This window comes from Poecilia reticulata, chromosome 2 (assembly GCF_904066995.2).
Source record: "Poecilia reticulata chromosome 2, P_reticulata-male-v2, whole genome shotgun sequence".
Taxonomy (NCBI): Eukaryota; Metazoa; Chordata; class Actinopteri; order Cyprinodontiformes; family Poeciliidae; genus Poecilia; species Poecilia reticulata.
The window spans coordinates 11,172,547-11,186,144 of NC_088831.1; the positions used below are offsets into that span (position 1 = coordinate 11,172,547).

The window sequence follows — 13,598 nt, forward strand, 5'->3', positions numbered from 1 at the left end:
TAGCAGGTTAGATGGACTTCACTGATCTTTTCTGTGACCTTCCACCTAATTTTAAGTGTCATTAGAGGTTCATTGAGCAGAATATTTGTGTTAGATTTTGGTTTTCTTAGAAGAAAAGGCAACATCACCCCAAGAGTAAGCAAGCCGTTGCTGTGAAACAAACAAAATTCTTATAGAGTTTGTATTTAAATTGTGTTTTATGTGTCATATTAGCACCATTAGCCCAGCTAGCATTAGTGAACTATAGTTGAACTATATTATTGTATAACTATACTAGTTTTTATCAGCGTTACCTTGTAGCATTTGATTCTGATGTGTTTACCAATCTGAGAAATGTTGGATTTCACTGGTAACAATTTCATAGTGTTTTTCCACTGTTTACCCTTCATTTGAGACTTTCTATACCTACTTAATATTTCTTTGCTGTTCCAGTGCCATGGTTCTACTGGATACTGCTGGTGTGTGGACGATAGAGGACAAGAGCTCCCAGAAACCAGGACTGCACCTGGTGCAAGTCGTGTAGACTGCAGCAGAACAGGTACAGTTTCAGATTTACCATAACATTTCATGTGTGTTTTCCTCCAAATATTAACGGAGTCTGGAGATCATTTAGTTGGGAACATATAAGACACTGTGTGAAGAAAATAAAACAACAGAGTCTAATTGTTGAGTTTAATGACTTAGGAGCATCAGGATTTCGTGATCCACGTATTCTGCTGACAATACGCCCCTAATAAACTGTGTGACTGTGACTCATTCTTCCAACAGAGGAACCAGAGCGTAGAAAGACTCACTGTGAGCATCACAGGGACAGCGTCCAGACCACTAGTCCAGATGGACTCACTTTATCTGGAGCCTATGTACCTCAGTGTGATGAAAATGGACTCTATGTCCCACAGCAGGTAAGACTTTTCTTAATGATCCTTCTCTTTTTGCTTTCATCTAACTGGAACTTATAATGCTTTGGGTCTTTCAGTGACAGCATTTAATGTTTGTTTACTGGTTCCAGTGCCATGGTTCTACTGGATATTGTTGGTGTGTGGACAGTAGGGGACAGGAGAGAGCCGGAACCAGGACTGGACCTGGTTCACCTCATGCAGACTGCAGAACAGGTGAGACTCTGTGGTTTCATCCAAATAACACCTGATATATTTATTATGATGAAGATTAGTCTCTGCTCGGACTCTGCTTGCTTTTGAAAATGCCTTTTGGCACCGTCGCCTGGCAACCTCTCAGCCAATAGAACGAAAGTGTTGTACTGGGTGTGTTTGTTTCCTTCTAGAGGGTGTGCCTGTGTGGCCACTATCGATTGTAGAAACCTGCGCCATCCATTGGATGTAAGGAGTTGTTTGGGTGAACAAACTCCTGCCTAAGATCAATAGCTGTTAGCGATCAGTAGCCACTAGCGGAACAAGTCGACGTCGGGCTGGGGGGTGGGGCCAATGACCGGGCACTTTACGTGCATCGCCTGCGCTACTGGAAACTGTTGAGGGGGAGTGGGGGGGTGCAGGTTGGGACAGTAACTTACATACACCTTTCTGAACAGGTGAGGGCGCACTTTCTCAGTCTGAAATCAGACATTAAAATGTCTTGAAAGTTTTCCTCCCTCCCTGGCACCTCCAGACCCGGGCCCCCTTCCGGCCCGGGCCCGGGGGCACCCGCCCCCCCAGTTCCCCCTATAGCTCCGCGCTTGTCAGTAGCTGTTAGCGGTCAGTAGCTGTTAGCAATCAGTAGCTGTTAGCCATCAGTAGCACACTGCTGGCAGATGTTTAGTGTAACAAGGAGCAGAAAGCTGAGGTTGTTGTTTTCGTCCAGCATAATTTGGCCTAATGAGGCCCATTTGTCCTGTGACTTTGGCAAAATTCGACTGCAAATAAAACATATCCAGTATCACCAGAACATCTCCGCTTTGTTGTAATCTGTCCAAAGAAGCTTTTCAAACCATCTCTTCTGCTAAAATCTTGTATGTTTCCTAATAAACTGTTTAAATGTGTCGTATTCTCTTTCAGAGCGTCCAAAGACTCACTGTGAGCATCACAGAGACGGCGTCCAGACCACCGGTCCAGATGGACTTCCTCTACTTGGAGTCTACGTACCACAATGTGATGAAAATGGACTTTATGTATCACAGCAGGTTAGATGGACTTCACTGATCTTTTCTGTGACCTTCCACCTAATTTTAAGTGTCATTAGAGGTTCATTGAGCAGAATATTTGTGTTAGATTTTGGTTTTCTTAGAAGAAAAGGCAACATCACCCCAAGAGTAAGCAAGCCGTTGCTGTGAAACAAACAAAATTCTTATAGAGTTTGTATTTAAATTGTGTTTTATGTGTTATATTAGCACCATTAGCCCAGCTAGCATTAGTGAACTATAGTTGAACTATATTATTGTATAACTATACAAATTTTTATCAGCGTTACCTTGTAGCATTTGATTCCGGTGTGTTTACCAATCTGAGAAATGTTGGATTTCACTGGTAACAATTTCATAGTGTTTTTCCACTGTTTACCCTTCATTTGAGACTTTCTATACCTACTTAATATTTCTTTGCTGTTCCAGTGCCATGGTTCTACTGGATACTGCTGGTGTGTGGACGATAGAGGACAAGAGCTCCCAGAAACCAGGACTGCACCTGGTGCAAGTCGTGTAGACTGCAGCAGAACAGGTACAGTTTCAGATTTACCATAACATTTCATGTGTGTTTTCCTCCAAATATTAACGGAGTCTGGAGATCATTTAGTTGGGAACACAGAAAACTAATAAACTGTGTGACTGTGACTCATTCTTCCAACAGAGGAACCAGAGCGTAGAAAGACTCACTGTGAGCATCACAGGGACAGCGTCCAGACCACTAGTCCAGATGGACTCACTTTATCTGGAGCCTATGTACCTCAGTGTGACGAAAATGGACTCTATGTCCCACAGCAGGTAAGACTTTTCTTAATGATCCTTCTCTTTTTGCTTTCATCTAACTGGAACTTATAATGCTTTGGGTCTTTCAGTGACAGCATTTAATGTTTGTTTACTGGTTCCAGTGCCATGGTTCTACTGGATATTGTTGGTGTGTGGACAGTAGGGGACAGGAGAGAGCCGGAACCAGGACTGGACCTGGTTCACCTCATGCAGACTGCAGATCAGGTGAGGCTTTAAATCTCATCAGATCTATAATCTAAATACTGATTCACTGCAAAAACACAAAATCTTACCAAGTATTTTAGTTTTTAGTTTAGTTTCTAATGCAAATGATACACTTGAAATAAGACAAAACTAACTTATAAGCAACTTTTCAGCAAGAAATATTATCTTGTTTTAAGTTAATAATTTCTTAAAATTGGAAAAGAAGTTCTACTTCCATTAAAACAAAACAGTTTTGCCTTGATATAAGTGAAATAATCTGCCAGTGGAACTAGTACTTTTTCATTAATATTAAGAATTTACAAGCTAATATATGTTGCTAAAAGGTTACTTGGATATTTGCACTTTAAACTAAACCAAAAATACTTAGATTTTGTGTTTTTGCAGTGGGAATAAACTGTAATGTTATTAACTAAAACATTACAAAAGAGGCTGCAGGTAATTTACATCATTTCAAACTATCTTCTTTTACAAGAAAGCAAACAAAATGTATTTCTAAAGTGTTTGTCTGTGTTATATCTTATTGTAAACCCAATTCAGCCCAAATTAACGTAAGTTTTTAGTGTTAATTTTGATTCATTAATTGATTAATTCACAATTGATTAACATACAAAAGTTCTGAGGGGAACCTTTGTTTTTGTGTGTTTCCAGTACAATCATAAATCTGACGCACAAGCAGCATTCGCAAACAAAAATGGGCGACAAAGGTGCTTCTTTTGGCTAATTTTTACTTCATAGTCACATTTCTAAAGAAGTATTTTTTCAAAGAAATCACATAAATGGATTTCTGACACACTTGATAGCTGAATAGATATAATATTATTCTGTGTCAATCTGATGGTTGAATGACTTAAAACAGATTAAAGAAAAATAAAAAATTTTGTTACAAGGTAATTAATTATGTCTTATTTAATTGGACCACACACTCTTAAGGTCTTTGTCTCTAGTAACATTAATTTTTATTAATGTTACTAATACAAATTAATGTTAAAAATTAATACACACAACACAAATGTTGTGTGTATTTAGAGTTTCTTTTGGGCTGACTGGCTAACAATATGGCAGTTCCGGAGGCACTTCAACATATTTTTACTCAAGTAAAAGTAAAATGTAGCCATCCCAGAAATTAAGAGTAAGAATATATTTGGTAAAAAGTGATCACATCATGATTTAACATTTAGAAAATGACATCATCAGACGAACCAAATAATTAAGTTAAGTGGAAATTTTGGCATTTTAAGGAACAAAAGTCTTAAATCTTCATCAGAACTTGGTTAATTATAATGAATGGTTGTTGTTCAGAGGAACCAGAGCGTCCAAAGACTCACTGTGAGCACCACAGAGACAACGTCCAGTCCAGCTCAGACGGATTCCCTCCTCCTGGAGCCTACGTACCTCAGTGTGATGAAAACGGACTCTATCTACCACTGCAGGTTAGACTTCCTTACGTTACCTTTATATTGATTTATTTAACTCTAAAGTGCCATTGAATATGTCTATAATGTGTGTTTTACTGGTTCCAGTGCCATGGTTCTACTGGATATTGTTGGTGTGTGGACAGTAGGGGACAGGAGAGAGTCGGAACCAGGACTGGACCTGGTTCACCCAGTGTAGACTGCAGAACAGGTGAGACTATCTACCGGTGACCCATCCATTCTTATTATTTTGCTACAGTTTGCTGGTTTCTGGTTCTCAAGTCGATTGAGTTGGGATGTGGGAAGTTTCCTGAAATGTCAATGTTCTGACATTTGGTGAACATTTACCTTAAACCATTGCCACCATTCTCATTTGCCACTGGTATGTTTCTTGGGCAAAAGAAGGTTTTTGCCCCCTTTCTTTGGTTTATACCCTTGTTGAATAAACTCTGCACTGGTGACAACACAATTATGTCCAAACCACTTGTGCTGTGGTCTGCTAAACATTTCAGGTTAATTGATGATGTAAATGTTTGTCCTGTTTGTCCAACAGAGGAACCAGAGCGTCCAAAGACTCACTGTGAGCACCACAGAGACAGCGTCCAGACCAGCTCAGATGGATTCCCTCCTCCGGGAGCCTACGTACCTCAGTGTGATGAAAACGGACTCTATCTACCACAGCAGGTCAGAATCTACTGAACGTTTCTGCTTTAAGACTGAATTGTCACTGTTTTACATGTGTTTACTGGTTCCAGTGTCATGCTTCCACTGGACATTGTTGGTGTGTGAATAGTAGTGGACAGGAGAGAGCCGGAACCAGGACTGGACCTGGTTCACTTCGTGTCAACTGCAGAACAGGTGAGACTTATGGTTTTCTGAGGATCAACACAACAGAATGAAAGCTTTCATTGAACTATTTCAGTTCTCTTCTTGCAGTAATAGTTAGATATCATCTGCGTATAAACCAATAATGGTGGTAAACTGCCTCGACGTTTTAAGCCAAACAAATGTCAAAATGTTTCACAGATCAACCGGAGCTTCCTAAAACTCCCTGTGAGCATCACAAGGAAAGAGTTCAGGCCTCTAGCTCACGTGAATATCCTGTAGCTGGAGCCTATGTGCCTCAGTGTGACGCCGATGGGCAGTACATACCACTACAGGTGTGTAAGCATAAAATTACTTCTTTGCACTGAAGCTTCAGGAGCTTTTACTAGAATTTTGCTGCTTCTCATTGTTGATGTTTTAGTGCCACTCGTCCACTGGTTATTGTTGGTGTGTCAAAGAGGACGGACAGGAGAGAGCGGGAACCAGAACCCCACCTGGTGCTCAACCAAGAGACTGTGCGAAACCAGGTGAGGGTTGGTTTTAGCTGCTAAAGCTACGGTAGATTTAAAAAATATATTATCTACATATTCAATTGTTATTATGAGACAGATAGTCTGTGAAAAGATCATTTTCTCCTTGAGCTACTACTGCTGTCTGAAGAAATGCACCTCTCCCAACCAAAAACAACCACTAAGAGCCATCATTGTTAGCCATGCTAATTCCATCATCATTATCCATGCTAATGCTGTCTTTGCTAGCCATGCTAATGCCATCATTGTTAGCCATGTTAATATCGTCTTTGTTAGCCATGCTAATCTGTCTCATACCAAACTGTCACAACATGATGACAGTTTAAACACATACGTAAAACAAAATCTAAAAGCCACATACTGCAGCTTCAAAGGGACTAAAAGAAAGTTGAATTATGGAAGAAAACTGATTTCTGTTAATAAATCATATAAAATACTTTTTAAAATAGCTTCATTTCTGGCTCTTTTTCTTCTTTTTGGACCAGATGCTCCTAAAACTCCATGTGAGGAGCAGAGAGACAGAGCACAGGCCAGCATTCAGGAGCGTTACCCCGTAGCTGGAGTGTTTGTCCCTCGCTGCGATGCACAGGGGCAGTTCCTACCTCAACAGGTAACTCTAGAGTTTCCTTTTGAGTCACTTTCACCTGTTCATTCATTTCTATATTTGTTCATCGATGTTATTCCTCTTGTGTGTTCCAGTGCCATGGATCTACTGGACATTGTTGGTGTGTTGACAGTAGTGGACAGGAGAGAGCAGGAACTAGGACTGCACCTGGCGCCACACCTGCAGACTGCAGGAAACCAGGTAAGAAAGCTGCTTTCTTACCTGATGGATGACATCAGCACAAAAATAACAAGAAACTGAGTTTATACCAGGAGACAATCACTTTTTGATCCAAATTTCTGTCAATTTATCCAAAAAATTCTACAGATTCTGCCTTCAACAATTTGAGCCTTTTGTATATTATATTAGAAATGCATTAAAAGATGCAAATAAACAATTATGTCATTTTTAATTAAGAAAATAAACATTTCATTGATTAAAATGCAAACACAAACCATTCTTTGAAATTATTTGCAGTATAAGATGCATCTGCAGTTAAAAAAATGCTTCTAACATCAACGTATGAAAAGCTCAAACTTATTTTGTTGATTAATTTTGAATTAATCAACTATTAATTGGATATAAAAAGATATTTAGTAGGATTTTTTAACAGAATTTGAACCAGCTGAGGCTAAAATTGTTTAGATTAAATGTAAAATGTATGCATTTTTTGTAAAGTTTTGGCTGAATTACAGACTTTTTCTGAGTCTGCATACTCCAATTAACGATTAATCGATTACTTAATTAGTTGAAGATTACTGCAATAATTGATTAATCCGATTATTTGTTTCTGTCCTAATTGCTTTATCTCAATTAGATTCACAGACTTGTATTATTGCACAGCTCTCTTGTAAACCCAGCACAGCATATTTAGTTTTTCAGTCTTTATTGTGCACATAATTGAAGCGTTGCTTCTTGTAATTATCTGTTGCTGTTTGAATTATTGGCAGAAAAACTTACAGATTTTTCACTTTCCAAACTGGTGGACTTCTCTAGAATTTTCCCCCCCCGACTAACTTTTTTAAGTGGAATTTCCTTTTTCTGTTTGCTTTTGGTTTTTACATCTCCTACAGTTTTAAACTGCAACTCCCTGATTTATTGTTTCACGTTAAACTCTGTATTTATGAGTTAAACAGTTCAGCTCTGCGGTTTGGAGCCGCTGCTCTGAACCACCAAATTTAGTGAATTTTGTGGTTTAAATGCTATATAACCTCTAAACCACACGAATCACACAAGAATCTATTAATCTGTAAAAAAACAAAAAAAAACACCAAATTTGTGTTTTTATTTCTGCACAGGCAGAAGCAGAAGCACAAAGCGGTTTCAGGTTCAGTTCTATTAAAACGCCCGTTGGCTGGTGAACATTTTGGAGTGTGTGTGCGCGTGTGTGTGCCTCTTTAAACACAGGGCATTCACACACCATTAACAAAGCACTCCAACTCAAATTGCGACATAAACTCAGAGAGCTGGAAAACAGATGCTGCATTCAGTTGGACGAATGCAGCATCAACAGAGGAGTTTCTTTATGACTCTGTTGTGTGGCTGCTGGTTTTAAAAGAGGTTTGCGCTCTTCGCAGCGCCCACCAGTCGAGCCGAGAGCGTGTGTGAGAGATGGAGGGCCAGTTTGATCGAGCACTACGGAGGGAGTCCGGACCCCCAGCAGTATTTGCCTCAGTGCGAACCAGACGGAGAATTCAGGTAGATTGGCGCTGAACGTCAGAAGTAATTTCAGATCTGCTGATTGTGATCGTTCTGCGCTCTCAGTCCGGTCCAGTGTTACGGGGAGTCCACTTACTGCTGGTGTGTGGACCAGGAGGGCCGGGAAGTACCTGGTACTCGCTCACACGACGCCGTCAAACCAGCATGTAAGTCAACTTTTTATCTTTTATTCTCTCCTTGCAAAAGTAACACATCCACACAATTACAACCTCAAACTTTCTTGTATTTTATTGAATATTTATCTTTTTTTCATCCAAAGTAATTAGCTAGCTGGATGCTAATTACTTTGCATTTTAAGTTTTAGATCTACAATGATTTAAAATTCCCTTTCTAAGGAAGAAAAAGCCTGACTTTTTTAGTTGTTTAATTTAAAATGGTTGTATATTTAGTTTATTGTTTTGTGGCTTCATGTACTTTTGACTGAAGGATGTTGTTTCATAACCATCATTAGAGTCAAGGAGGTTGAATACAATCACAGATTTTCGTTTTCGTCCATTTTGCTCGTGCCAGGCCTCCCATCGGTGGCTCCGCCCATCGTCCGTCCAGTGACCCGTCCGGATGTGACGCCTCCGGCAAAAACCGCCGTCACCCTCCTCTACGCTCAGGGCCAGAAAATCGGAGCCCTGCCTCTGAACGGGAGCCGTCTGGACGCAGAGCGCTCCAAAACGCTGCTGACGCTCCACGTAAGAACAGCTGCAGGTTAAACTTTCCATCAGATCAGCATAAGAAACAGCATGTCATGATTTAGCCTCTGTTTGTCATTTTTATTGGCTGTCTACACCCGATGTGTGAAGTGATGCAATGTGTGAGAGACATCTGTGCAACGTCTGCTGTGGATGAGTTTCTGACGTCTCCACTGCAGCAGATGTGCTCATCAGAAGAAACATGTTAAATGCTGAAAGGTTTAAATTTGAGCTGATAAATCCCATTCTGAAGGGATTTGTGTGGATATATAATGAAATAAAACTTAAATATGTGAGCAAAATCTTAGATTAGAACCTCATAATCAGCCATTTAACTAAATCCATCAACCATTGTGTTCTCATTTTGGCCTAGTCAAAGTTTAGCTCTCATCAAAATGACGGACAAATGATTTGATTTTGAAGGAGGTAGTATTATGTAAAATCTTTTTTTTTAAGCTTTAATGTCATTTCTTCATCCAAAGCATACATGGAGTGTTTATTTTTATTATTTCATGCATGTTTGAGAAATCCTTTGATCTCCATTCAGCCATTCAGCTGTCCAAAAACGTCTGGGTGGACGTAGCACTGCCTTCGAGAAGCAGCTCCTCCCCCACTCAGCTCCTTCAGACTAGCCAGCAGCAATTAGCAAACAACTCATTATAAGAGCTACTTGTCAGTGTAACGCTGGTAAAAACGTTAAAGGGTTAATAGAGGAGCCATGTTTGTGCTGACTTCCTGAAAGTGGAGTTTTTAAAGAGACGGAGGCCCAATTTCAAGGCGCTAAATTACAAAGTCAGATTCCTTCTAAGTCATGTTTTCAAAGTTTTCCCCAGAAAACTTGCTAAGGCCGCTGGTTGGGCACTAGGGCCAACCAGCGGGTTCAACCAGCGGGTTCAACCAGCGGGTTCATCCAGCGGGTTCAACCAGCAGCTTGTCGTGTTTTTGAGTTAAAATATGTTTAAAGTTGGCAGAAAATTTGAAAATATCACTTCATAATTATGTGTTATTGAAAGATTGGAAGATTAATACCTGAGCACCAACTATAAAGTCTTAAAAAATGCAACATTTTTAAAAAGATTTGAAAAAATAAGCAATGCTGAGCCTAGTGGAGGCACAAGTAAAGCCTGGTGGCCCGCCAGGCTTATAAAACACTGGGGGAAACATTCTGATTTGAGTTTCCAGCTTTAAAAATTCACCTCCTGCTCCAAGCTAACCCCAGCTGAGATGCTAATGTTTGTTTACTCGCAGGGCTCCATCGTTGTCGGTATCGCCTACGACTGCAAGGAGAATAAAGTCTACTGGACGGATCTGTCAGCGAGGACGATCAACAGAGCTTCAATGGCGTCTGGAGCTGAGCCGGAGATGCTCATCAACACAAGTAACGGCTGCTCTTCTTCGTCTGGAATGGTTTTATTCTGCTCTGGGTTGAACAACAGCGCCCTCTGCCTGCAGAGCTTGTCAGTCCGGAGGGATTGGCCCTGGATGCCAAGCGCAGGTTGATGTTTTGGGTCGATTCGAACACAGATGTGATAGAAAGCGCAAGCCTGGACGGCAGCAGGAGGCGGACCCTGTTCGACTCGGACCTGGTCAACCCGCGGGCCATCGTAGTGGTCTCCTCCACCGGGTCAGACTTTTTATCCAAACTGTTTGCTTTAAGTTCGTTAGTTTGGAGAAAATTAAGATTTAAAATGTTTGATATCGCCTCAAAATCAATTTCAGACAAAACAGAGTGATAAAAATCATCACATTTTACTCTTCATGCTACTCTGTTAGTCTTTGTTTAACTAAAACCGTCTCAACTCATGAGCTGAACACATTGATACATTGTTTATTACTCATTTTTCTTTTTAAATAAAAAGAAGTTGTGTTTGGAGGTTTAATCATCCAGAGCTGAGCGTCTCTCCTCTCAGAGGGTTGGCTCGTATAGGGAACACACGGTTCGGCTTTTTATTTGACGCAAGCTGTGAGTCAACAAACTCTGGATCCACGCAGAGCAGACGGTTCCGCATTTTCCCGCTCCGTTGAGTCTTGTTGAGTTTGGTTTCTAGGCTCGAGTCTCTAAACTGAACATGATTAGAAACAGAAGGAAATCTATGAGTTGGAACCTCCTTTACCAAAATCACATTTGATGTATTATTTAATGCAGCTGTAAATTCTGCGTCCTTAATGCGCTACATCTGCATTTTATCAAATTTCACACTGAGATGAGAGGAAGCAGAACAAAGGGGACATAAAACATGCCTAAGATTTTAATCTGTGTTACATCACCAGTAGAGCTGACACGATTAATCATTAATCATTAAGTGAAATGTTTAGCCAAAACTGTGCATAAAATTTAAATATTTCATATTTAAGATGAAAAAAAATTGTCTAAGTTCTACTAAGAATTTAAGTGGCATAAAATAGAAAAAAAATCTCACATTAAGCAGCTTTTTATCCATTTATTAATATTAGTTAATAAAAAAATCTCACGTAACTTTATATTTTTGTCCGTCTGATTATGCAATTTTTAAATATTAAATGATTGATAATTTGATCAGTTAGTTTGTACTTTTTACTCTTACTTTACTCATTTCTTGGATGCTACTTTTTACTTTTGCTTGAATAAAAATACGTTGAAGTAGTTCTACTCTTACTTGACTACAATTGCTGGATACTTTAACCCACCTCTGAATTTCAATATTGATAAAAAATATTGACAAATGAGGCAATTATTTTAATAAAAATAATAGATTGAGTAATTGAATAAAATTACATAATATTAATATGCTAATTAATATTAAAATAATTGTTTCCCAGCATTCAAGCTGGTTTCTGCGCTGACTGTGACTCTCTGCAGGAGTCTTTACTGGACCGACTGGAACCGAGAGGCGCCGAAGATCGAGACGTCCACTGTGGACGGTCAGGGCCGTAGGGTGGTTGTGTCTGACGGCGTCGGGTTGCCGAACGCGCTGACCTACGACCTCTCATCTGGGCAGATCTGCTGGGCCGACGCAGGTAAACACCCCACGTTTGTTCTCCTCACTTCCTGAAAGCGGCGCTGATCTGGAATCGATTCTGTTTCCGTCAGGCACCAAGCGACTGGAGTGCATATCTCCAAACGGATCCGGCCGCAGGGTGATCAACTCTGACCTGAACTACCCGTTCAGCATGGTCTACCATAGCAACCACTTCTACTTCAGCGACTGGAGGAGGTAGCCATCTTTGATGACCCGTCAGTCTGTTTCTGTCACTGGTTAGTAACCACTGGGTCGCAACAGGGACGGCGTGATCGCAGTCGACAAAGACAGCAGCAAGTTCGCCGACGAATACCTGCCTGAGCAGCGCTCTCACCTCTACGGCATCACCATAGCAACCACCCACTGTCTACCAGGTGAGATGAGATAGTCATCAAGTAGCATCTTTATAGACTTTCCTAAACTAGATGTAGATCTAGATCAAACACAAATGGGTTTTATCTGGACAAGAGAGCAGCAGATAGATCGACCGGCCTTCTCTACACTGCAAAACCACAAAATATTACCAAGTATTTTAGTCTAGATTCCAGTGAAAATATCTTGAAATGAGACAAAACTAACTTATAAGTAGCTTTTCAGTAAGATATTAGAGCTTGTTTCAAGTAATTCATTCATTAAAATTGATGGAAAAGTTCTAGTTCACTGGCAGATTATTTCACTTATTACAAGACATTTTTCTCATGTTGTAAGTGAATTTATCTGCCAATGAAACTAGAACTTTATCAGTATTAAGAATGTATTTACTTAAAACAAGCTAATATAAATTGTTGAATGGTTTCATGTTAGTTTTGTCTTATTTCCACGTACTAGATATTTGCACTAGAAACTAAACCAAAAATACTTGGTAAGATTTTGTGTTTTTGCAGTGAAAGGTCTAAAAATTAACCTCTGTCCTCCGTTTCTCAACAGACTCGCGTCTGCACGTCTTCAGTTAATAATTAAGTTTAATAACCTCAGCAACTTTTTTTGCCATATTTAGCTAAATACAACATATAAATGCCCGTCATGTGAGGATCTTACTCAGTTGCCTTTAAATTGAAACATTGCTCAGTTCTTCAGCGCCGCTCATAAAAGAGACCAGATCCACCTGGCCTGCGGGGCGGCCGTCCTGACTCACAGTGTGTGAACCGAGCAGCCATGATTACACCGTCACTGACGACCCCCTGCCTGTACTTTGACTGGGTCATCATGTCTGACGTGTTAATGAGTGCAGATGTCCTCAGGGCTGTTTCTCAAACACCTTCAAAGTGCGACGCAGCCTCTTTAAACACAGGATAATCCCCAAAGTGGCACCCTGGCAGATGTCACACATCAGCACAGCGCCGATCCCGATGATGTCCGCCGCTCCCTTCAAAGGCGCCTGATGACAGCTCTACAGCACTCATGCTAGGTGTTTGGGGGTGAAGACATTAGCCACTATTCTGTTACAAATGTGCTGCAAGACTGTCAAAAAAAAAAGACAATTTCGTAATTGTATTGTTTCCATTAAATACGAAATGAAATTAAAATCACGTGTAAGTTTGTTCAGAAGTCGTTAAAAACTATGTCACAACATCATCCTCCTACTACTTCCTGTTGTCTTCTTTGTCGTTTCCACCAGTAAGTAGTAACTGGTAACTCGTAGTAGTGACTCGTGATTTTAAAAAAGTATTTCTATTGCAGTTTAGCA

At 40.2% G+C, this 13,598-nt stretch overlaps 1 protein-coding gene across 2 annotated transcripts in view; it reads left to right on the forward strand.

Moving 5' to 3' along the window:
- nid2a (nidogen 2a (osteonidogen)) overlaps nt 1-13,598 on the forward strand; it is a 46,579-nt gene that overhangs the window by 31,136 nt on the left and 1,845 nt on the right. The window contains exons 23-45 of one of the 2 annotated variants that reach the window (XM_081597390.1): nt 433-538; nt 769-902; nt 1,010-1,112; nt 2,010-2,134; nt 2,561-2,666; nt 2,796-2,929; nt 3,037-3,139; nt 4,439-4,569; nt 4,660-4,762; nt 5,105-5,235; nt 5,307-5,409; nt 5,578-5,711; nt 5,798-5,903; nt 6,392-6,516; nt 6,606-6,711; nt 8,088-8,208; nt 8,275-8,375; nt 8,740-8,912; nt 10,161-10,290; nt 10,365-10,536; nt 11,752-11,909; nt 11,983-12,106; nt 12,173-12,285. In XM_081597390.1, coding sequence (XP_081453516.1) covers nt 433-538; nt 769-902; nt 1,010-1,112; nt 2,010-2,134; nt 2,561-2,666; nt 2,796-2,929; nt 3,037-3,139; nt 4,439-4,569; nt 4,660-4,762; nt 5,105-5,235; nt 5,307-5,409; nt 5,578-5,711; nt 5,798-5,903; nt 6,392-6,516; nt 6,606-6,711; nt 8,088-8,208; nt 8,275-8,375; nt 8,740-8,912; nt 10,161-10,290; nt 10,365-10,536; nt 11,752-11,909; nt 11,983-12,106; nt 12,173-12,285 — 2,842 coding nt within the window. The remainder of the gene's footprint in view (nt 1-432; nt 539-768; nt 903-1,009; nt 1,113-2,009; nt 2,135-2,560; nt 2,667-2,795; nt 2,930-3,036; nt 3,140-4,438; nt 4,570-4,659; nt 4,763-5,104; nt 5,236-5,306; nt 5,410-5,577; nt 5,712-5,797; nt 5,904-6,391; nt 6,517-6,605; nt 6,712-8,087; nt 8,209-8,274; nt 8,376-8,739; nt 8,913-10,160; nt 10,291-10,364; nt 10,537-11,751; nt 11,910-11,982; nt 12,107-12,172; nt 12,286-13,598) is intronic. The other variant, XM_081597393.1, reaches the window with a different exon arrangement.